Below are 23,861 nucleotides of genomic sequence, written 5' to 3' on the forward strand. Positions count from 1 at the left end.
CAGTCCGGCGTTGTTACTCAGCAGCGATGGAGGCGCAGTAGAGTGTTGTGTTGTGGTGAGGTGAATGTCGTGAGGTGAATGTAGGAGGAGGAAGTGGAAGAAAAGAAGAAAGGTGATGAAGAAGTCGGAGGATTATGGCAGCAGATCTCCTCTCGTGCATGAAAGGAAGTTGCGTGCATGAACGCGGTACTGCAGCTTGGGAGCTCTCGGGAAGCTTTGCTGTACCCGCCGAGACACCGTCCCGACTAAAGGGATGGAATTCACGAGCGCAGTCGCCAATGTACGTGATGACAATCCTCGAAAAGCTGCTCGATATCGTTGCGTTGTTGCATGGTCGTAGGCGTGCCATTCCTCATGAGCGCCTTTCCGGTGCTTTTGCTTGAGTATCGTATTCGCCGGCCGCGTGGCTGATATTTGGACGTCATGCATTGCGAGCACTGAGATCTATGGATTCTACCATGTCTGGATCGGTATGTACAAGACTGCATCACACATAAGGGAGACATATCTGCTCGTTGAAACAAATCGAGGCTCTCGCAATTCACGCAAGTCTCCCTTCGCCGCACGATACAACCTCCTCCTCTGTACTGCTCCCATCGACGACCCGCTGCATCTCTCCCAGTTCGTCCCTACCTCCTCCCTCCCTCCTCCCTCTTCCGTCCTCCCTCCTCCTCACAACCTCAAGTATGCCCCAACCTCACCCTGATCCCAAACTGCCCCACCCTCCTCTTACTCCCCCTGAAAGCCACCTGCACATGCGCCTTCCTGAACCCCCTCAACATCACCCCCGGCCCCTTCGCATTCGCTCCCGCCCTCGCCATCTTCCTCTGACTCCGATTCGCCGTCAACCTCTTCGTGAGTCGTCCCGCTGCTTCCACCTGCACGGACGACACCGCCGACAAGCCTAACTCTTCCACAATCCCTTGCGCGGAGGTACGCGAGGCCGCTCCGAGTGTGAAGTCCTGCGGTGAGAAGATCCGAGGTCGTTTTTGCAATTTCGCCTGCGTGATGGCTGTGATGGCCAGGGCGTTGGGGAGGGGTGCTTTCCAGGTTGCGTCGCGGATTACTCTCCGCGGTGTATTCCTCCGATCCGTCAATAGTTGCGCGACGTAGGCGGCGAGAATGTCCGCGTCGAGATGCGGTTTGGAGAGTTGGATCATCTTGAAGGCCACCGGTTTGTTGTATATCCTGGAGATTAAACTCTCCAACCCCTTCTGCTGGACGGGATCCAACACCGGATTCACCTTCTTACTCGCCCCTCCCTCGCGTCCCGCCTTGTTAGGAAACCTCTTCTCAAACAATGCCTTCTGATGCGCTTCCCCATCAAACACAAATACCGTCATCTCCATCCTCCCCCCAAAGTCCTTCACCCGCGGTCGACTAACGTATAATTTCCCCGCGCTCTTCCTTCGGGCTGCGAGAGCGGTGCGGATTGCGCGAACGTCTTTTCCCCGGTTGTCGACTTTTTGCGCGGTTATGTAGGCTTCGATGAGTTTTTCGATGTTGGATGCTGCCGTCGGGAGGAGTTTAGAGGTGTTTTTGTTGAAGGTGTAGGTTGAGGTTTGCCATTCCATGGAGCCGGTTATGGAGTTGCCGAGGGTGGTGTTGGGGGTTGGGCCGCGCCAGAGGGGGTAGGTTGGGGTTGAGGAGGAGGAGGAGGGAGTGGTCAGGCTGGTGGTGGAGGCGAAGCGGCATTGTGGGGTGGATCGTCGAGGGCGGAGGGGGAAGACGCTGGTCGTTGGGGGGAGGCGGCGCGGTGGCATGATGGCGGTGAGAGGTGAAGAAAATGGGATGTTGTGCAGATGATATAATGCGATGGTCGAGGTCACTGGCGGCACTCCCGCGGCGAGTACGGTGGGCTGGAAGTTCCGATGAGTTTCGGTCAGAGTCGGATTTAGACCTCCGTAACGCTATTGCTTCACTCGTCAACCTCACCTCGACCTTCTCATGCCATCGCCGCATGGAAATCATCAAAACGTTCACGAGAGGTTCGGTTGTACTGTTCTGTCGTTGCTCATGACCGCTAATCACGACCGCGGATCGATCTACACTGCTATTGTTCCGCCATGAGCTATTCGCAGCTCGCTCGTCATGAGCAGTCCGGCTGGGCCAGAAACAGTTTCTTCTGAGCGTGGCGTCTGCTTATGCAATGAAGAATGAGAGCGCTTGCACTGCAAAGCTGAAGTTGCTCTACGCTGAAAGCCGTCTTCAGAGTCGTGCATCTCCGTCGTGGTCAGTTCTGGAACGAACCCCGATGTCCGTCGGCATGCCCGCTGAAACACTCATCCCGCACACACACCTCATCTCGACATCCTCGGTCAGTTACCACCGCTCATTGAGATATACGTCCCGACGACGCATGCATTGTAGCTGTGCCACGAGTATAGACCACTATTCTGGACGAATGCATGGTGGTATTGCTCCGTCAGGAGATTCCGGCATATCGTACCATTTCCCCGGGCCATCAAAGACTATTGTCTTCTTGGCTTTGCTGAAGGTTGTGCAGTACCTGGAAGATGGCCATCGCACTTCTCCCCTCGACTATGGCTTCACTCGTGGAGGTCTTGCGATCTTTTGATCTGCAGGAATCCTTTCTCGCACAGTCATGGCTCCGACCGATCTCTCACCGATCTTGACCATGAACTGCTCGATTTCGGTGTCTTCGGGCTTGTCGAGATCTGCCTTTTAGGCTGCGAGATCTCAGATGTCAGAAGAGGTAGAATCACATCCATTCACTTGTTTTCAAGACATCCCTCTATGCGCTTCGACTTCGCGCGGAGGCCCGAACTGACTCCTGGAACAGGTTGGAAAGACGTTGGATCTTCCATCGATCGCCTACCCGCCGATTCTATCGTTGTTCGACACAAGTGTCCTGGCGGAAGAACACCGCTATATCTGCGATGGCTGCTAATGGCGAGGCCGGCGGCTCCGTCCTGTACATTTGCTCAGAGCAAACTTCGCAAGGCTCGGATGACGTGCCAACCCGTTAGACTCTTCGTGCCAAGCCTGGAAACGCTTACGTATGGCCTTGCTAACAATTCTCCAGTCCTCGCTCGGGATTGACCGTAGTGCGCGTCCAAGCAAGTATTGAGTAGCTTCTACTCATCAGTCCTTGCACTTCCCTTTCCCATCAAGCAGCACCATCAACATGGAGAACTCACCTCTCGAGCGCGTACGTAAACCGCCACGCAATTCATCCAACTCTTGCTAACACAACACGAAGCTTCCGCAGGAGATCCGCGACGAAATCTGGGAATACGCCCTGACCCAACCCAAGCCAATCATCATCACCGCAAACACCAGCACCAAGGCTCTCAAAAAAGACTGGAGATCCCACGCGCCAAAACCAGTCTCGCTCCTCCACACCTGCAAGAAAATTAACAACGAAACGCGCCTCCTCTTCTACCGCCTCAACGTCTTCACCATCCAGCTCGACGGCACTCATTCCATGAATTCCTCCGACCGCATCAACGAAGCAAACATCACGCAACTCTTCTTCGATGCCATCGGTCCAGAGAAGACGGCAGCCATCGGTGGGTTCGGCGTTTTGGTCAAGCACTTCCACCCCATCGGCGCACCTAGACGACGCGACACGGAGATTTACGAACACGTCTCAGGCATCGTTTTCCCTCTGCGCCGTCTCGTGCGCCGTCTCGGACCCAACTGCGTGGTCATGTGTCACTTTCGATGGGTTGCGTACGCTGGCGGAGGATCTAGAGGATTTGAGGAGAGTGGTGCGGATTGGTATGTGAATCTGAGGGATTTGAACCAGACGTTTGATTTCCCGGTCGAGTTTGGTCCGTATTGGGAGAAGTTCCTTCAGGCATTGAAGGTTGGGCTGGTGCATGAAGAGATGCGGGAGGTGACGGATATGGTGAGTGGGTTCAGGGCCGACTGAGTTATGGCGGTACTACCATGGCACTGCGCGGCTACCAGTTTGTTCAAGAGCCGCGCAAGACGAGGAGATGGCGAGGCGCGTCAAAAAGTTTGCTTATGATTCTTGCTTTGGTTTGGGGAGCGCGCGGTGCTATCAGGCTTGAAAGTGGAAGTTTCGCGAATGACAGGTGGAATTTGAGCAACGCGCGAGCACATCAGGGGCTCCTGCGAAGAACTTCAGTCTTCCGGATGGGTCGCCCTGCCATCACGCTTCTCGCTTGTTCGGACAAGATGCAAGACTGTCGCCGAAGAATGGAAAAGCTATCATGTATGCTTCTCGTCATCGTCACTCCGCGCAGGACTAGGCCATGGTCGCTGACCTGTCCCTGGATTGGTTTCGTTCCACTCAACCGTCATTAGCGGTATATTTGAGTACTCCATCGGCGGATCTCCGAGGCATGGCGGGCCTCACGACGCAAGGCTGGATGCTCGGATGGAAAACCCTCAGATGGGCTAGTTCGCTAGGTGTGCAGCAGTCCCGGAAGCGCAGATCGCTTTCAAAGCTGGCATGCCATTCAAGGCGCACTGTGAAGTGAATTGGTTAGTATTGCCACTGACTACACACCGCAGTCATCGCTCGCCCTGCTCTGGCCTTTCGTTATCGACTTTATGGACTTTGGACCGCCGAGACATATCGCTTTGCTCGACATACTGAAGCTTGAAAATGCCACGACGAATAATTCGATGGTTTGAGCTACATCCTGCAGTGTTCTGGACTGCCCGTCTCCACGCTTCGAGATAGGCCTTATTCTGGAGAACAGATGAGCTTCACTGGAGACGGAATGGATCTGGACAAGAGACTTTGACACTCACAAAACCATGCTCGGAGATTTCCATCCGGAGAAAAGCTTTGGAGAGGTTGCTGTTGCGGTGCAGTTACAGAAGCAGCATATTGAGCGATCGCGATTGCGACCTGACAGAAGCTATCTTTGAGCCAGCAACACACCGATGATGGCAATACGCTAGGTTGACTGAACGTCATACGACATCACAAGCCCTAAAATTCCAGCGAGGCTCGCTTCCATAGAAGCCGGTACCTGTCCATAAGCTTTCAGTCTCAAAAGAATCCTGCCCAAGTTGACGCTCGGCAGTACCGCGATCTGCTCGCCTCTCTTGTCTCTCGTCACCACTTCCACCTCAACTTCAAGGTGTAACATCTCATTGACTCTCTTCAGTGTATCTTCAGACAGGAACCTGAGGTCCATGATGTTGAGCCACGCCCTCAGCTCGGGGACAAAGCTGCGTAGCCAAAGTGCAGTACACCTGCCAGTCGTGAAGCGGTCCACGATAGACAGGTGACGATGGTGAGCTCGCCAGGTCACACAAAGGATCAACGTCCAGTTCGATCTCTGACACCTTTGACAAGGGTTCCAGAACCACCTCGCTACTCAAACTTCCATAATATCCTTGCCGATCCATCGATCGAAGTTCCGCGAGTGGTCAATCGGATTCCCTGGGGTGAGGCTCGGTGCAGTCTTCGTCGCAGTCGCGTTCGTCCCAGCCCTCGGCGGCACACCGCGTTGTTGTTCTTCCAATCAAAAGTACAGCCTTTCACAGTCCCTCCCTGGGAGCACTTGTTGGACTTCAAAATAATGCCAAGTAAGCGCGGGAGGCATCCAGCATTCTTCAGCGAAGCACATACCGACCTGCACTCGGTCGTCCATATCCCGCCATCATCTACACCTGTTCAGGTACCAAAGGGAGCGTTCTTATCGCCAGCGGTGATGTCGCATCTAGAGATACATACATCCAGTCAGTATGAAATTTGATCTGGCCGGCGGCGTGGAAGACTTACACCCCCAGCGGCATCGCCTGCAACCGAGGCCGCGATTAACGAAAAGATGATATGTTGCCGATAGGGATGGAGGGATCGATGTACGCCAACGTTCGATGAACGAACTTCCATATCGGCGGAACTATGCGGAACGATCAGAACAAGCATGGATACTTGAGTCTCGAACGGAACGGACTTTGGACTTTGTCCGAATAATGACCACGCCTGCAGGAGCAACGAGCAGAGCCTACTCGGGTGGATTTAGCCTGCGTTCCACCAGTCGAGTGGGCCCGAATGAACACAAAGGTGCCGACGTCCATCATCGATGCCGATGTCCATGCACGGCTTCGCCGGAATGATATCAGCGCCCGCTGGGGGACTCAATGCCAGGGTAGAGGCGGAGTAGCTTGAAACCAGGATGGCTTGTCTCCTCTTGCCCAGCTCGAGGATGAAGCGGCTGGCAAAATACGCCAACATCCTAATTGGAGCGAATATTGCCATTGTTGAGCTCGCGTTAGTACGGATAGGTCCGCATCAATCGCAGGATCGGGCACTGACTCGGGAACTCTAGGCACAGGACCTGCGACTCTGTGATTCCATCGGCGACCGTTTACTCTCCGTGACTGAGACTCTGGACAACCATGCGATGCGCACGAAAGCACCACTCCCGCAAATCTTGGACGCAGTGTGCGGTGGTCGCTGCCCCAGCGCTTGGACACGGAAATGTGCAAGCAGCGGCGACGATCGCGAAAAGCAATATCGAGAATCTTCTGACATCTCCCTAGCTGCCTGTGTTGAGGATTCCGCCAGTCGGCAGTCCTCTTCGCTCGCGGTGGGCATTGCTGCATAGTCCCTATTCGAGAGCGATGTCGGATGTGCAGTCGCTTCGACCGCCCATAACGACCACTTGGCACTTCTCCTTCACGCCGTCGACAACGGTGATGCACCTCTACATTCTCGATTGCTCATCTGAAGCCGAAAGCCGACATCGACATCGCCGTGCAAGACGACTTCGCTGGGTGGGTATTACATCCAGCATCCTGACCTCTGCTTGACTTCAGGCATTGTCACCGCACTTCCAGGTCGTACCGACTCGTACGACGGCAGCCGCTTCGTCTTCAACCGTACGAAAGAGATCTCTTAAACAGATTCCGTATTGCTTTCTTCCACGTAAAAGCCCTATGACTCTAGTCCCGACATGTTCAGAGGCCAGCAAAGCTTAGAGAGATCCGTCCAGTAACACTGCATGGAAGACATCCCGTTTCTCCCGGTCGATATCTTGCGATGATGCAGACCGATGAGGATGCAGGCGAGCAAGGAAAGATTAATTTACTCGCCATGATCGGTCAGGTAGAGGTGGAATGGCTTGAAGCGCCGTCGACTGGTTCTACGGTAATGCTCGGATCGGTGGACATGCCCATCATAGTCGTGGCCATCATGGTAGCCGTGAGGCAATTTGAGATCATCCATCCCACAAGAACGGACGGCCTCGATAGACAGTTGATGGAAAAGCGAGGCTGACCAGCTGATCTAGGCAAAGTTGCGGTAAGATGCTTGCCGAGCCATCAATCACATCTCATCCTGCCGCAAGGTCAACCACACAGGGGGCGTGTGTGTTACGAGATCTCCGATTCGATCGATTGCCAGGTGGCTGTCGCGTAACATACATGGAAGACGATGTCAATACTATAACCTGAATAGTTACTGGAACGCCTAGTCGCTTCGTTGGATGGAATAGGAACGACCACCAATCCAGCGCCAACAAGCTCGTTGATCAGTGCTGGCCGGAATGTACTTCTGGAAAGCGGCTCGTGTCGTCCATCGATTCGACCCGCGAATCGGGCTGCGACGAGCCCCCTAGACTTCGGTTGTGTTATCGTATTGGCCGGTGCGTACGAGGTAGGACCTCGATGGATTTTCCCTCGAAAGTTACAAGCCTTGCTCCGAAGTCGAGATGCGAACGAGGCTGAAGAGGAATTCTGCTGCACGCAGATGCTCGCGATCAGCAGTTTCTATACAGGCTCGCCCGATGCAGCCGTCCAGATCGGATCTCAGAAGCCCGTCGTTGGGGCGTTGATGCCCTATGGCATGCAAGGTAGCATTGTCGTATTGCACATCTTTGCTTGCTGGCAGCAGCACCGGAATGGGCATACACCCGCTCCTTCACGCGGCAAGTCGGGCATAAAAGACAGCGTAAGTTCCGCAACTCTGAGCCGACAGGCCTCTCGAGTCTGTCCTGCAACATCCTCTCTTCCCTTCCCTCTGCAACAGCCTGTACGGATCATTTCTCAGTGGCGTCCGAAGACGAACCACGTCACGCTCCACCACGATTCCTTTATCACACATTATGTACCTCATCGCCACAGGAATCACTCTCTCCACCCAGACCACAGCAATCAATCAATGCGATGCAGAAACAAACCACCAATGCTGCGAACCTTTCGACCGACCCAATTCCAAGTGCGGGAACAAAAGGACCATCGTCGTAAGTACTCGAGCCTCAGCGAAATGATGGTCGGTGAGCGTCAGGGATACTGATCTTGTCTTTGTCTGTAGTGTTGGGCTGGCAGCAATTCCGAATGCGGCCGCGGATGCGATGGAAGTTATAGGGGTGGGATTACGGTGCAGCTTCCTGGTCTGGGTGAGATCAATAATGTTCAAGAGAAGATTCCTTCACAGTGAGGCGTAGGGGGGTGATGAATGGTGTTGGGCAAGGCGAGAGGGGCATGGGCGATGTTGGCTGCTTGACGGACGGTTTGTGTTGAACGTGGCGGGACAGGGTGGAGAGCAGTTGGAGTCGGAATAGATCGTGAGGTTGTTGAATCTGCAGCTGTTGTGCTGGTCGGCCAGCGATTGCGCGCTTCGAGGCTGTAGTTCCAGAGGTCGGCCAAATTCACAAGACAGATGAGGTATCGCTGCCAATATCGATCGCATTTCTGCAGGCAACTGGTCGTGATTTCCATCTGAATGGCGTTTCTTCCACGAGTTTCTGCATTCGCCGTAAACGACAACTTCGATGCCCATTGAAAGGCAAGGCTTGGCGGAAGTGTTTGGTCACACTGCATCGAAGACATTTCGTTTGTCCAAGCTGGCGTTTGTTTCCCGACTCTTCTCAACTTCATTCTGCTTCATCATCTTGATCATCTTCATTAACGCCATCACGACATCAGCGTTGGAGACACAACACCCAACAACATGTCACCCAGCTTCCGCATCCAAGACGTCGCTGGCAAAGGTACTGGAGTGACAGCTTCCGAGAACATCGCCACCGGAACACTGATCCTGGCCGAACGTCCGCTCATCACCTTCGAGCAAGAAGCGCAGCAAGACGCTTACGTGCGCTCCATCCTCTCGCAGCTGAAGCAGATGCCCAACGCCGACCAGAAAGACTTCTTCGCCCTGAGCAACAACTTCAAAGCCATGAAACCGATCGAAGGCATCGTCAAGACCAACGCCATGCCTCTCGGGAGAGGCTCGTCGTCCGGAGGCGTGTTCCCGACGTGCTCGCGATTCAACCACAGCTGCACGGCGAACGCCGCGTATTCCTGGAACGAGGGACAGAAAGAGGAGCGGGTGTATGCGACACGAGATATCAGCGCGGGGGAGGAGATCGTGGTCAGTTATCTGAATGAAGAGATTTGGCGGTTGCCGAGGCAAGAGAGGAAGAGGCAGATCTTGGAGACATTCGGATTCGACTGCCAATGCGTGCGCTGCGGGAGTTCCGAACAACCCGACCACCTCGGAAGCGACAGACGCCGGACCCGACTTGCGGAGATCGATCAGGCCGTCGGCGGCGGCATGCTCATCATGCTGAACCCTGGCAAAGCGCTCTCGTTCTGTCGGGAAGCTCGGCAATTGTTGGAGGATGAAGGTGAAGGTGCGACACATCTCGAATCGGTGTACTACGATGCCTTTCAGATCTGTGTGTGCCATGGCGATCTCGCCCGCGCAAAGGTCTTCGCATCTTTGGCGGCTGATGCGAAATGTGCTTGGCAGGGGGTCGACGCTGGTGGTATTGGAGAGTACGAAGCGAATGTACGAGCGCCAGAAGCGCACAGGCTGGCATTCACAACCAAGAAGTGGTTCACGGTGGGGAAGGCGGGAGCCATGCCGCCGGTGCCGCATACCGACCAGTGGCTGTGGGAACGCGCCACTTGAGACGCATGAGGCGGAGAGTTGGAGTCAGAGAAGGTTGGTTGCGTGGCTGTACTGGTGTGAAATGCGGCTTTACAAAAGTCAGGAGCCAGAGTCGAGGGCCGGAAGGTCGACGAATTGCGTCCTGCGGGAGTGATGATTATGTCTTCGATGAGGATGGCCTGGACGTAGCGCAGATAATCGCGAAGTCAGTTGTGAGACGTCTTAGGAGTTACTCGCGAGAGCTCGTCTTCAACCCACAGAACCCACACTCGCCCCCCTCATAACAGCAGCAACCTCCTCATCAATCAACGGCCCCTTGTACACCTTCCTCCCCCCCACAAAATACCACACCGCGCTCAAAATCATCACCCCACCCGTGACCACCACCGAGTAATTCATCGTCGAAGGCGTCACCGGAGTCTCCGGCGGCCACACGCTCCAGAAAATGACGAAGATCATGTACGCGCACGCGTAGACGTTGTTGATGATTCCGAGAATGCCGGGGAGACGCCAGGGGCCCCATGTTAGGCGCATGCTGGCGATTTGCATTCTTGAGTCGTCGTCGGAGAGGGTGTCCGGCGAGGGGAATGAGGCGTCTTTTACGTCGTGGAAGGTCGTCTCGTGGGAAGAGGCGTCGACATGGGAGCCGTGTGGTGCGATATTGCCTTTGATGCGGTGGTAGAGGAGGAAGGCTGCGGGGAGGAAGTAGGAGCCGTAGAAGCCGGTGATGGTCAGGGAGATGACGTCGTTGAAGGCTGTTGCTGATCCGACGTAGATTAGAGTCAGTAAGGCGGCGATGGCGGTGGCTGTCAGGCAGGCTATGACCGGGACTTTGGTTCGAGGGTTGACTCTGCTGAGGTACTTGGAGAATGGCAGGCCGCGGTCGCGAGCGAAGGACCAGGTCATTCGGGAGGCTGTGGTGGTGATGCCGGTGGCACATGCCCAGGTGAGGATGAGGACGATGGCGGTCATGACGGTGGCGCCTGGGACGTTTCCGACGCTGTCTTTGAAGATCTGGATGAATGGGAATCCGGTCTTGGTGCCGAGGACAGTCTCGACATCTCCGAGGCAGTACAGGATCGTGATCATCATCGCGAAGCCGACGGCGCCATTGATCAGCATGGCAGCCAGGATGGCACGGGGGATGTTGATGGCAGCATTGGAGACCTCTTCGGCGAGGTGGACACTTGCGTCAGCGCCGACGAATGTGGCGACATTCCCGAGAAACCCGACACAGTACGACAATCCTTGCGTGGGCCAACCGCCTTCGTTCAGCGAGGTAAGCCAGACACTCTCCGCCGAGCCAATCGTGGGAGTCATGACCCACAGAGTCGTCAAGATGGCGACGAATCCAACGAGGTGGAAGATGACCATCATGAACTCAAACCGAGGAAGCCAATTCGGGATCACGACGTTGATGAAGACGCACACGGCGATGACGGCCCAGGTTAGCAATGTTCCTTGCCACAACTTTCCTTCGTAACCAGGGTTGTCGAGAGTGATGATGCTTTGAATGATCGTGCCGGCAAAGAGGGTCTCAGTCGCTACCGTGGCGATCCAAGCCAAGGAGGTCAGCCAGCCGACGACATAGCTGCAGATGGTCCTCCAGCGAGGCGGCGCAAGCATGAAGACCCAATAGTATTGACCTCCAGCGATGGGAGCCATGGACGCCAGTTCGGAGATGACGGTGTAGACGGACAACGTGGACGACCAAGCGATGATGAATCCATAGACGGCACCGGCAGGACCGCCATTGTTGAATGCTTGGGAGAAAATTGCCAGTACCGTCTCCCAAGTGATCAACTCGCAGACGGCAAAACTAAAGAGCGTGACCAGTCCGAAACGACGTTTCAAGACTTGAGTCTTCCCGAGCAAGGCCAGTGTTGCCGCATCGGCGGACTTTGCATCGGTGATTGGCGGAGACATGGTTGTTGTGGTGCCGTGGTTCACGGTGGATGTTGAGTGTCGCGTGCTCGGTTCCGGCTGTTTTGGTGGTGAAGCTTTTTAGTCTCGACTCTTTCAACAGATGGATTTCAGCAGCATGCAGAAGAACTCGGGCACGAAATCCATGGAGTGCTGTGATTCCCGGGATGGGTCTTGGGTCTGGTAAGGCAGGAGTGCGAGACGGTGCAGCAAGGTGAAGATGCAGGAGAAGAAAAAAGAGGGGAAGCGGTTCGAGATGTGCAAGGAAAACAGGGCTGAACTCTGTGTGCGGCCATGTGGTCATCCGGTCATCTCAAGCCACCAATTGACTTACAGCTGGACGATAGATCGACGGGTCCGAAAGTGGACTTCATCTGACGTCGGTTGGGAGGTGAATGGACATTTTGCTTCTTGCCTCCATGCGAGTAGAGGATTAGATCGACAGCTGGAACATGTTGTGTCCGCGAAAAAGCGTCCCGAGGAGGGCCTACAGGAGGCATCTCGTCCTCTTCGCTTCGGTGCCCATCAAGAGCGTTGGACTGGATCAGCCGGGATCGCGAAAGCTGTCCGCCGGGAGGGCAGGATTGAGACATCGAGGACTCTCGGAGATGAGGAGCGAGCAGAAAGATGTTGTCATTTGGGGATGAAAGACGACGACAGAAGAAAAACCGACATTGACACCAAGCATTGACCAAGAAAACGCCCGAATGCTTGCAGAAGAAGCCACGATTTGCAAAATGAGTGAGACCGGTCGTCAAACTACGCATGAACGTGCCACACAATACACATATAAAGATATCCAGACCACCGCATCAGTTAGGCTTTGTCTCTTAACCGCTCGCTTGTTTGCTCGAGAGATAGAAAGCAGTCTCGATTGGCGGCAAGTGATTTCAGAATGGCTCTGGTCAGGTGTTGGCTAGGATCTTCTTCTCCGACCAGGTGAGTTGACGGGATCGCCAACGCCAACTGTGAAAGGGCGACTAGCGACGGAGCCAGTGCCACTCAAATCGCGTGAACTACTGCGTGCCATAAACGTGTATGAAATGTGTCATGTCGAGTACGTTCGATCTCGAACTACAGATTCAGTGTGAATTTCTGACGTTTCTGCTCAATACCGGGCCAGGACGATGGTCTGACTGGGGACAGCCAACGTGAGATTCATGAAAACGCAACAAGGACAGAGAAAATGTGCAACCCTCGAAGTTACTACAAATTGGAAACAGTAACACACCAAGCAAGACAATCACCATCTTTTCCTCCGGAGGCGGTGCACTCTCTGCTCCCTGCAGGTCAACGCAGCCGCCTTCACCTTCACCCTTTCCACTCAGCTAGGGCAGCACTTCCTTCACGCAACTCTTCATGAAACTGCACTCGAAAATCGCGTCCGCCGCCCATTTCTGGCGACTCTGCTTCTGGCGACTCTGTTTCTCCTTCGTCATCCTGAACTTCCACTTGCCATTCGAGGGCGGATTGTCCAAGGCCACCCAGGACGTGACGATGGCCCGAATGGCAGTCTCGGCCCGGTTGGCCTGGTCCGGGTCAACCTGGGCCAGGGCTGTGGTCAGGTTTTGTTTGATCTTGGCGGCAGTCTCGCACAGAGCGAGCTCGTTGGGCAAGCCTTTCGCAAGCGCGATGTCGACCACTGCGCGGAAGGCGTCGTCGAAGGCGGCTTCCTGGGGGCTGATGGCGTCGGGGCCGGTGCGAGGTGCAAGGTCTGGTGATGTGCGGCCGTCCGTGTTGGTGAAAGTCGGATTGTTCTGCGGGACGTTCTGCATGATGGCACGACCGTGGGCGGACATGTTGCGGGCGAAGATGATTCGCTGTGAGCCTTTGAAACTTACCACTGCTGCCGGAGGAGCAGCTCCAACTGCTTAAGAACAAGATGTGTTTGCGCACGCATCAAAGAGCACCTACATTCTAAATGTCGCCCGGCAAACGTCCAAGACATGCGAGCTTTGTTGAAACGACCATGCCGGTGCGCACAGTTCAAAGAGAGAGTACCTGGGAGAAGCCTCCAGCAAAGAAGCAAACTTTGGATGACCGATTTTTCAATCAGCTTCTGTCGATCCTGGAGGCAACATTACGTGATTCCGCTCGGATTGCACTGTACAAGCCGAACGACCGGAGCCCGTACGGTGAAAGTTGCGCAGGAAGTTGGAGAGTCGTGCATTGGGATCGTTGCTCCCAGGATCTGATTGGCAATATTCCTCCCCGCGGTCGCGTGAAAAGCACCGCACGAGGGTTTCCTGAATAGCTTCAGGTCTGGAGAATGGACAAGAGGTTGGAGGTAGCACGTTGGCATTAGGACGTCGAACCATTGGAGAGATTGGTCGCGCCTTTGGAAGACTCTGCGAGACGCTCGACAAGCTTGCGCATTATGGCAGGATCCGGTGGTGTTCGATGGGCGTGCTGTCCTCCCTCTGATTGTTGGTGCGAAGTTGAGGAAAAAGGACAATTGAAGTGCTTCCAAATTGTAACGTGGAATTGGAGCAATTCTTCCGAAGCGCCGCTTTCGCCCGCCGCAGTTAACTCCGACACGCCGATTAAATAAACACTCTCGTGCCTGCCTGACAACGCCGACAAATAATTCACCAACCTTCGATAAAGTCCATCACCGCCATCTGCACGCGCCGACAACATGATCGCAGACCACTCCGACTTCTCTTTCGACAGCGCATGAACGAGTCTCCATCATGCCGCGCCTCGTCCGCCGCACGCCGCTGATCGAGCGCATCAAAGCTCGCCTCGACCCTTACGATCTCCTACTTTGGCTGGCAGAGGAGCTCAACGACGATGCATACGAGGAATGGCTGAAGATCTGGGCGGCTCCGATTGGGTTCGGACTGAATGTTGCGTTCATACTGGCAAGAGGCGCAAGCAGATCGAGCGGCGGGAGAGGTGGGAGGGATGATGTGTTTGGAGACATGGAGCAAGGGAGTGGATGGTTCGCATGGCTGGTGAGTTCTCTCGAGCTGAAGGATACGGACAATGCAGCACGTGCTGACATTCATGGACACAGTCTGCCTTCTTGGTGCAGTCTCTCACACTGCTCTGCTGTCTAAATGCCGGCATGGTCTTCTTCGCCAGGAAGTCATACCGTCTGTTCGAACAGCCAGTCGACATTGCGCCTGCCACACCCTCCGCGCACCGCGTCCGAGTCGACAGCTCACCGATGTCATCTTCACCACTGCGATATCTCCAAGGAGTCATCTCCTCAGCGACAGCATCATCACGAGCATACCCTGACGCCGAACGCGAGGTATGGGAGCTCGCTATCTGGGATCCGAAGCCCTTCAACCTCTCGATCTTCACTCTCTTCTCTCCTGGCCATGTTCTGGTCTACTATCTCCTACTACCTCCCAACACGATGGACAGCCGGCCCACCACTACCGTCATGACCGCAGTCGCATTCTCTGCACTCCTCTCCCTTCAGCTCTGGTTCTTGAAAGCCTCGTTCAGCCAACAAGCGAAAGACTCGGCGCTCGTCCATGGTGAGGTGATGAACGAGTACGACACAAAGTTTGTGCGACCTATCCTCAACCGACCCGTTCGTGATGTCGGTATCCAGACACGCGAGAGCGCACTCACACCGCGCGGCACCAAGACCCGCGAGGTCGATGTCTACACATCCACCACGATCGTCAACCGCGGATTCAAAACAAATCCCAACCCAAATTATGCTTCACAGTACGATCCCGACAATCTCGCATCCCGCAAGACCGACTCGAAGAGAAGCTCCAACATTGGCACCCCTCAGCCTTTCACAGATACTCCTACCAATGGGTACACAAACGCCTACACGCAATCACGACCCACAACCAGCGGCGCACCGGACTTCTCATCACCCATCAAGCCGCATCATGAGCTGCTGCGCGAACGAATCCCAATGAAGGGTGATGGAGGTAGCTTGGGAGTCTACACGCATGCCGCGAGTCCGCTCAGGAAGGCTGCTAGCAGTAATCAACTTCGAGCAGGACGCGAGCGTGAGGGGCTGGAGAGGAGGACTCTAGGAACACCGCTGAAGAGGATGAGTACTCTCGGCAACGGCTCGCCGCTTACGCAGGAAGAAGCACGGCGGCGCAGAGAGACTGGGAGGTTTTGAGAGGAAGCATCAACCCAGGCCGACTGTTCTACTGCCCACCAGGCTCGGCTTATCATGTTGCCAGCGTTTCGCATCTTTCGTCTTCCCTTTTTATTGATCCCAGTCAGGTAAGGGTCACCGCGACACCACGAACGCGAGGGTAGCTACACTTCAAAGGTATAATGTGTCCTTTCCTGTTATCCATCTTTCATCTTTCAATCATCCTTCGTTTCTGAAGGAGGAATTTCCGTCAGCTTTCCTCACTTTCGGAAAATTACGTCATTCATGATCCTCAGCTGCCGACCTTGGTGATTTGAACAACCATCTTCACAAACAACAACGCAGTCCAACACTGCAGACATTCACAGACTATCAGCAATGGCCCCCCTCCGTACCCTCAGCGCCAAAGCGGCAGCCGCCCTCGACGAAGAATTAATGTCCACCGGCGCCTTCAGCCTCGACCAACTAATGGAACTCGCCGGCCTCTCCGTCTCCCAAGCCCTCTACACTCTCTCACCACCCACCAAATCCCCCCGCATCCTCATCGCCTGCGGCCCCGGCAACAACGGCGGCGACGGCCTCGTCGCCGCCCGCCACCTCCACCACTTCGGCTACAAACCAACAATGTACTACCCCAAAGTCGGCAAGAACGAACTCTACTCCCGTCTCCGCAAGCAACTCGAACAACTCCGCGTCCCCTTCACCGACGACTTCCAATCAGCACTGAGCAGTAGCGACTTTGTCATCGATGCGGTTTTCGGATTCTCCTTCAGCGGGGAAGTGAGGGAACCGTTTCCCGCGGTGATTCGAGCGTTGGCGGAGAGTAAAGTCCCGGTTTTGGCGGTCGATGCGCCGAGTTCGTGGGACATTGAGACTGGACCGCAGGAGGAGGGGCCGGGAAAGGGGTATATGCCTACTGCGTTGATTTCTTTGACGGCGCCGAAACCTTTGGTCAAGTGGTTTACGGGAAGGCATTTTGTGGGGGGAAGGTTTGTGGGGAAGGAGGTGGCGGAGAGGTTTGGGTTTGATGTGCCGGAGTATAGGGGCGGGGAGCAGGTTGTTGAGGTTGAGGGTGGTGGTGAGAAGTTGTAGACGGGAAGGCTCAAGTGTTGAAAATGGTCAGGACATCAGCCCATCTAGCGACTTTACATCATGGGCTACACGCTCAGAACATCGATGGTTTGCCATGTGCCACAGGTGAGCGTTCAATTCAGAGAAAACACCACCGATCAAGGGCTGAAGGCGCAGCGGATCGTTGGATCAGGATTCCACGTCGGTATCCCCATCGTCCACTTTGATGTTCGCTCTAGGGTTAGGGTTGCGTCGACCGCTTCCTCATATTGAACGTTTTGGAACGCCGTAGAGATCGAGATCTGAAACAAAGGCCGATCGATCTACCAGAATCCGGGGTGCAGGAACATTGAAATGATGAAGTCACAGGCACGTCCGCGTCCGCGTTGCGCTTGCCTTCGCGTGAATCGTGAACGAAGCTCCCTTCGTTCATCCACCAATTTTTTCTTCCCGCTACTTCGATCTGGTAGACCACAGAATGCAAATCCGAATTCCGACCAACTTGAGAAGATGCCTCCCTACGTCTCCAGAAAGCGATCTTCTTCCCCTCCGATAGACGCCCCGCCTGCAAAGCGAAAACCTCCCGCGAAACCTGCTCCCACGAAGCCTGCGAGAAAGGCCAGCCGCTTCAAGCCATCGCTCTTCGATACGGCCGATGCTCCTGCTGGACCACCAAAGTCCGCTGAAGCTACGAAGAAATACCTCGCGAGCTTGGACGACGATGACGACGATCAATCCTCCCTCAGCGATGTCGATAGCGACGACTTCGAAGACGTGGAGCCAGCGGCGAAGCGACAGAAGACGGAGGAGAATCGAGTTGGAAAAGACGAAGATGAGGAAGAAATGGACTGGGAGGACGCCATTGGGACTGCTGGACCTTCCACCAACAACGAGGCCAGTGACGCGGCTGAGATTGGAGACATCTCCATCTCGTTGAACGACGATGGGACATACGAAGAGCCACTCGTCTCGCTGGCTACTGGCAAGAAGGCTCCGTCCAAGCGGGAGCGCCAGGTTCGGATGCTCACACATTGCCTTCATGTTCAGACGCTACTGTGGCACAACACTGTCCGCAACTCCTGGCTGAACGACAAGGAAGTGCAGAAAACTCTCGTGGACGGCCTCACAGATGGCGTCAAACGTGAAGTGACACGCTGGAGGGAGTCCATGGGTATGTTGAGCAAGGAGGAGCTGGAGGCGAAGAAGAAAGCCGCAGCTGCGAAGAACAAGAGCAAGGGCAAGCGAGGCTCAAAAGGTAAAGGTCGAGACTGGGGATACGATGCGACACACGCGGAGCAAGGCGTACCGAATTTGAGTCAGGGCGATCCGCTGCTGAGACTGCTCAAGGTGTTGACGGCATACTGGCGCAAGCGATTCGTCATCACAGCTCCTGGGTTGAGGAAGAAGGGGTACATGCCGCTGAAGAGGTTGCGAGATGATATTCGTGCATGGGCGAAGGATCACAATGGTGAAGAGGACTTTGGGGAGCGAATTGAGGACCGGGCGGCGTTTCGCGAGATGGCGAAGACGTGTGAGGGCTCGCGAGATGTTGGGGCACAACTGTTCGTTGCGCTGTTGCGAGGTCTGGGGCTGGAGACGAGAATGGTCGCGAATTTGCAGCCTATTGGCTTGGGCAACAGTAAAGCCGAAGAGGCGGATCCGAAACGTCCGAAGAAGGAGAAGAAGGCTGACCAGGATGAGGTTGACGAGGAAGACGAGGCTGAGAAGAAGACGAAGTCGAGTACAAAAGCAGAGAAGCCTGTCACATCCAGAGGAAAGAACGCATCACGCAAGTCTACTCGCGGTGGGGAGACGGCGCCGATTGATCTCGATGCTACTGACAGCTCGCTCAGTGATGCACCATCAAGAAGCGACGATGAAATTTCTGTCATTGACGTTACGCCGGCCTCCCGCAAGAAGCCAACGAGGAGGTTTGACCGTGATCTCGCATTTCCCAGCTACTGGACTGAAGTCTGCTCCCCAGTCTCGCACAAATATATCCCCGTGGACCCGATAGTGCTCTCGACCATAGCATCAAACGACGAACTCTTGGCGACCTTTGAGCCGCGAGGCAAGAAAGCCGAGGTTTCGAAGCAGGTCATGGCATATACCATCGCCTTCTCCTCGGACGGCAGTGCAAAAGATGTCACCGTCCGATACTTGAAGCAACACCGATTCCCTGGCAAGACGAAAGGAATGCGCATGTATGCTGAAAAGGTGCCCATCTACAACAGACGCGGCAAGGTCAAGAAGTATGAAGACTACGACTGGTTTCGGTCTGTTATGGCCATGTATGATCGACTTGAGGCGAATTTGACCTCTGCGGACAAGCTCGAAGATGAAACGGATCTGAAGCCCTTCAAGCCCGTGAAGGAGGAGAAGGAGACGGAGAAAGAATCGCTGCAAGGGTACAAGCAGTCGGCCGACTATGTGCTTGAGGTACACCTCCGTCGCGAAGAAGCATTACTCCCATCCGCCAAGCCGGTGAAGACTTTCGCAGCTGGAAAAGGAGACAAAGCCAAAGTGCATGATGTGTATCGCCGTGAAGATGTGGTCCAGTCGAAGACCGTGGAGTCATGGCACAAGTCCGGACGAGCCATCAAAGTCGGCGAGCAGCCTGTGAAGTACGTTCCCACGCGAGCTGTGACTATCATCCGGAAACGTGAGATCGAAGACTCTCTAAGAGAAACGGGCGAGAAGGCCATGCAAGGTCTATACCACGAAGGGCAAACCGAATGGATCATCCCAGACCCGATCGGACCCGACGGCAGGATCCCGAAGAATGCCTTCGGAAATATGGATGTATACGTGCCCACCATGGTGCCAAAGGGAGCCATTCATCTGCCGTTAAAAGGAAGCGCCAAGCTCTGCCGCAAGTTGCAAATCGACTACGCGGAAGCTTGCACAGGTTTCGAGTTCGGCAAGCAGCGTGCTGTACCTGTGTTAACGGGAGTCGTGGTCGCCGAAGAGTATGAAGATCTCGTGCGGGATGCATGGCGAACGGAGCAGGCGGAGGTGAAGAGGAAGGAAGACACGAAGCGTACTGCTGCGAGTCTGGCGATGTGGAGGAAGATGCTGATGGGTCTGAGGATTATCGAGAGGATGAGGTTGGAGTATCAAGATGGGGATGATGCTGAGGCGAGTAATCCTTTTGTGAAGAGGGCGAAGCGGCAAAGTGGTGATGTCGCTTCTGCTCACAGTCCTGGGTTTGAGGAGGAGGATCAGGGAGGTGGTGGGTTCTTTCGGCCTGGATATGAGGAGGAAGAGGTGCCGCAGAGTCGTCGTACTGCAACGAAGAAGGCTGATGACGATGATGCTGCTGGTGGAATCATGATCGACGAGGATGAAGACAAGCACGAGGACGCGGATGATGCGCATGGCGGTTTCCTCGTGGAGGAGAAGCTCGACGATCCTGCTGATGGCGATCAGACGCCTCCGCCTGCGACTCCGACTTCTATCCAATCGCTACAGCGATTTACCTACGATGGCGGCTCAGAAAAGGGAAGAAGGTCGCAGACACCAATTGTCAAACCCGCGTCCGCGCAGAAGAAACGTCCGAGCAAGACTACCACCAAGAACCCGGCCCAGAAGCCAGCCAAAAAGCCGAGATCAGCTGCGAAACCACCAAGGCGAAGATCGTCGAACCGCAAGATCGCAGAGAGCGATGAAAACGACTCCCCACTATCCGATGCGGTCAGCTCGAATCCCGCTTCTGACATTGACTCTAGCGACGACAAGCCAAAGTCGTACTCGTCGCCCAAAGTCGTCGTTGCAAAGTCGACGCCCAAGGGGACCAGAAAGCCTCGCGCTGCGAAGAAAGTCACTCCATTGAAGAGTCAGTATTTCACTGACGAGCATGATACGGATGGCACTACCGGGCATGGAGAGGAAGATGTCGAGAGTGAGATTGAGGAAGTTGTGCAGCCGAGACGGACTACGGCTAGGACGAGGGGGGGTCGTGCTCAGTGAGTAAGGTCGATAGATCCGCAAATCGACGTGATCGCAGTGAATTCTCCGTGCACTCTCAAAGTTGTTCTTTCTCGCTTCGAATCAGCCCGACTGACATTGACGTATCGCAGGCATACCCCCTGTCCGTGCCACGATGGTGGTTACTCCGCTGTGGTCCGAGCCGCGTGAGACGGCAGTTCCTCGCACGTGCGATGTTCGATCGGCATCACTTCGCCTGATCCTGATCCCCCGTCTCCCACGAGTTCGTATCCGGCATCTCCGGAACATCACGATGTTCTGCACAGCCATCCATCACAACATCATGGACAGCTGCTTCGGGACGAGATGAACGTATCGAAATCAGATGGACGGGACCGAGGACATCCGAGACCATGCCACGCGCTCACTGCCACGACATGCCTTCTCGTAGCTTCGAAATCTCGTTCGTGTACTACTCGCCGCCGTCGCGGTAGATTTCCAGCCGGCCTGCAACCCCTGTTTCCACCACCATCCGCAACCTTACGCTCCGGCTTCTGCTAGTCTCCGTCACCGAGTGCAAGAGATCCGCTCCATCTCGGTTGTCAACCAACTTCCCGCCGTGTCTATATCTGCGTCAAAGCTCCTCATTCGAGTCCTACTCTTCCGGCTGCCTCGTCCCAGCAACCGAGCTGCTGTCATCGCCGACATCATGCGTTCTCACTTCGCAATCATCACTGCAGCGTGCGCGTCGTTTGCGGCCGCCTCACCATTGATCAATCGTCAGACTGCAGTACGATACATGCTCCCCCAGGCTGCGGTCTGATCCACGCTGAGAGCTCAACTGACTTCGACTTCCAGGACCGACCACCATGCGGTCAGTTGTCCGACATCCAAGCAGCATTCTTGCGCGACAATCCTGATGATATTGCGACGGCTCCTGCTGAGCTGGTACTCAAAGTAAGGAAGGGCGAGTGATTTGCTCGACCACTCGAGATGCTTACTCATTGCCACAGTGCCTGAAAAGCATCCCTCTCGACATCGAACAGAGCGGTATGCGCAGTCACCCTCCAGTGTCTTCGACCCAAGCTGATCACCGCCGCACGCAGTTGCCCTTCTGGACTCTCTGAGACCGTATCTGGAATTTCACTCGACCTTTCCGTGGGTCAAGGATCCGCCGCAGGACTATGCCGACAATGTCCGACCACCGTACGACTTCTGGACAAACTTCAACAATTTCTACATGGATGTCGTGAATGGATTGTACATCAACGAGTATGATTTCTCATACTTCCTGTGGAAGACGTTCAACGACGTCAAGGACTTCAATTTCCAAGCGCAGCTGGATACGCTGGTGCTGTTCGACTTTTTCCGGCCCTTCGCACTGGTGCACATCTCTGAAGGTACGCCATCGACTTCATGTGTTGTGGGAGATTCGGTTGAATGACTGACAGGATCAATACAGATGGGCAAAGTCTGCCAAAGTTTTACGAGAGGAACGACATTGTGGTACCAGTGGACTATACACCTAGCGAGGTTGTGAAGATCAACGGCCAGGACCCGATCACATATGTGACGTTCATCGCCGAGGATGCTCCATACGCGGACAAGGATACGGCATGGAACGATGTGTTCTACACCCCGGCCAAAGAGTCAATCAGCACTCGAGGAGGCACTCGTGGCAGTTTCCGCGATCCCTTCAGTTATCCAGGAGTCGATACGGCGTTGACGTTTGCCAATGGTACTGTCGTCCAGCGAGATAACTTTGCCTATATCCCGACGAATCTCACTGGTGAGTAGCACCGGCGAAACTGTGTAAAGCTCAATCCTAATCGGCTGGCTACAGGAATCAACGACGGCTCTGATCTGCGAAAGAAGCTTCTGAGCCCATCTGTAAGAACCGCTGCGGAACTTGCATCCACCTGGGGGATTGTCCCACAGACACCCGGGGATGACACCAATACCACTGTTGCTGCTCCCGGATATCCTGAGCCTGTAAGTGTGTAAGCAAGTGTCCGATTGAACTTGGTGACTGACTTGTCCAGGTGGTCCGTCATCCCTTCAACATGAACGGCGGTTACTTCATCGACGGAGAAGGCTTTGACGACGTCGCCGTGCTAAGCATCCCGAGCTTCGCAGGGTATCCCTATGATAGCCCAGACCACCAAAGAGTCACTTCTGAGTTTCTCCGCGCTGCTGTCGAAGGTCAGTTCGTCATTCTGTTCGATGGTTGAGGACTTGCCGCTGACCCTGCATCGAACAGCCAAGAAACAGAAGCTGATTGTTGATCTGACGGGAGGAAATCTTGGATCCGTTCTGCTGGGCTACGATGTCTTCAAGCAACTGTTCCCGGATCTGGACCCCAAAGATCCTTTGCGAGCACGAGTCCACGAAGCGTTCGGTCTTATCGGAAACGAGGCCTCGGCCTATCTGGGTCAGCCTCCGCCCTCCACGGTCGATCAATTGCTCGGGGTATGTCTCGCCAGTCGGCTTCCAGTATCGCTCGCTGACAGTTTACAAGCTCAACGACACGGCTCGTTTCATTGCCTCTAACACCACGAACGTGGTGAATACCGTGGACGTAAACGGACAGAAATTCGAATCCTTTGCAGATCTGCTTAACGGCGGCACAGCCGGTGGAGATAATTACACCAGCGTTCATGGTTTCGACCTTAGTCTCGCTGGCGGCTTTGTCTACGCCCTTGGCGAAGTGGCGGTAGGACAACACCACTCTGTTCGTGATGATATATATGCTGACGAGCTCCAGGTCTCTGGTTATGGCACACGAAGCAATCTCCCTCCCCGACCTTTTGCGCCCGAGAATATCGTCGTCATCACAGATGGGAGATGTACTGCTGCATGTACCATTACCTACAAACTGCTCCGAGAGCAAGGTACGCACACAAGCATCGACATTGACCGTCCCTTATGCTGACCATTCCCCTACAGCCGGCGTGAAAGTCATCACCATCGGTGGTCGGCCCAATACAAACCAGATCCAGGCCTTGGGAAGTA

At 54.9% G+C, this 23,861-nt stretch overlaps 8 protein-coding genes across 8 annotated transcripts; 6 read left to right on the forward strand and 2 right to left on the reverse strand.

The window, feature by feature from the left end:
• Positions 1-3,148: 3,148 nt before the first annotated feature.
• MYCGRDRAFT_92914 (uncharacterized protein) lies at positions 3,149-4,629 on the forward strand (the record flags this gene model as incomplete). Its single annotated transcript, XM_003853132.1, has 3 exons — positions 3,149-3,172; positions 3,224-3,874; positions 4,507-4,629. 3 exons carry the CDS (start codon positions 3,149-3,151, stop codon positions 4,627-4,629), a joined length of 798 nt encoding a protein of 265 aa, XP_003853180.1.
• Positions 4,630-6,128: 1,499 nt separating this feature from the next.
• Positions 6,129-8,392, forward strand: MYCGRDRAFT_92915 (uncharacterized protein; the record flags this gene model as incomplete). The annotated part of the gene is made up of 8 exons (XM_003853133.1): positions 6,129-6,227; positions 6,282-6,395; positions 6,772-6,834; positions 7,004-7,156; positions 7,412-7,598; positions 7,847-7,903; positions 8,077-8,195; positions 8,267-8,392. 8 exons carry the CDS (start codon positions 6,129-6,131, stop codon positions 8,390-8,392), a joined length of 918 nt encoding a protein of 305 aa, XP_003853181.1.
• Positions 8,393-8,905: 513 nt separating this feature from the next.
• Positions 8,906-9,868, forward strand: MYCGRDRAFT_85907 (uncharacterized protein; the record flags this gene model as incomplete). The annotated part of the gene is made up of 1 exon (XM_003853134.1): positions 8,906-9,868. One exon carries the CDS (start codon positions 8,906-8,908, stop codon positions 9,866-9,868), a length of 963 nt encoding a protein of 320 aa, XP_003853182.1.
• A 92-nt stretch (positions 9,869-9,960) lies between these two features.
• On the reverse strand, positions 9,961-11,773 carry MYCGRDRAFT_71654 (uncharacterized protein; the record flags this gene model as incomplete). Its single annotated transcript, XM_003853150.1, has 1 exon — positions 9,961-11,773. The coding sequence occupies one exon, from the start codon at positions 11,771-11,773 to the stop codon at positions 10,097-10,099; it is 1,677 nt and encodes a 558-aa protein (XP_003853198.1).
• Positions 11,774-13,098: 1,325 nt separating this feature from the next.
• On the reverse strand, positions 13,099-13,569 carry MYCGRDRAFT_92917 (uncharacterized protein; the record flags this gene model as incomplete). Its single annotated transcript, XM_003853149.1, has 1 exon — positions 13,099-13,569. The coding sequence occupies one exon, from the start codon at positions 13,567-13,569 to the stop codon at positions 13,099-13,101; it is 471 nt and encodes a 156-aa protein (XP_003853197.1).
• An 819-nt stretch (positions 13,570-14,388) lies between these two features.
• MYCGRDRAFT_71656 (uncharacterized protein) lies at positions 14,389-15,872 on the forward strand (the record flags this gene model as incomplete). Its single annotated transcript, XM_003853135.1, has 2 exons — positions 14,389-14,727; positions 14,790-15,872. The coding sequence occupies 2 exons, from the start codon at positions 14,464-14,466 to the stop codon at positions 15,870-15,872; spliced, it is 1,347 nt and encodes a 448-aa protein (XP_003853183.1).
• A 357-nt stretch (positions 15,873-16,229) lies between these two features.
• Positions 16,230-16,943, forward strand: MYCGRDRAFT_40375 (uncharacterized protein; the record flags this gene model as incomplete). The annotated part of the gene is made up of 1 exon (XM_003853136.1): positions 16,230-16,943. One exon carries the CDS (start codon positions 16,230-16,232, stop codon positions 16,941-16,943), a length of 714 nt encoding a protein of 237 aa, XP_003853184.1.
• Positions 16,944-17,432: 489 nt separating this feature from the next.
• On the forward strand, positions 17,433-20,189 carry MYCGRDRAFT_41034 (uncharacterized protein; the record flags this gene model as incomplete). The annotated part of the gene is made up of 1 exon (XM_003853137.1): positions 17,433-20,189. A coding segment is annotated over one exon (2,757 nt), but the record flags the coding sequence as incomplete, so codon positions are not given.
• Between the last annotated feature and the right edge of the window lie 3,672 nt (positions 20,190-23,861).

Source organism: Zymoseptoria tritici, chromosome 4 (assembly GCF_000219625.1).
Source record: "Zymoseptoria tritici IPO323 chromosome 4, whole genome shotgun sequence".
Classification (NCBI taxonomy): Eukaryota; Fungi; Ascomycota; class Dothideomycetes; order Mycosphaerellales; family Mycosphaerellaceae; genus Zymoseptoria; species Zymoseptoria tritici.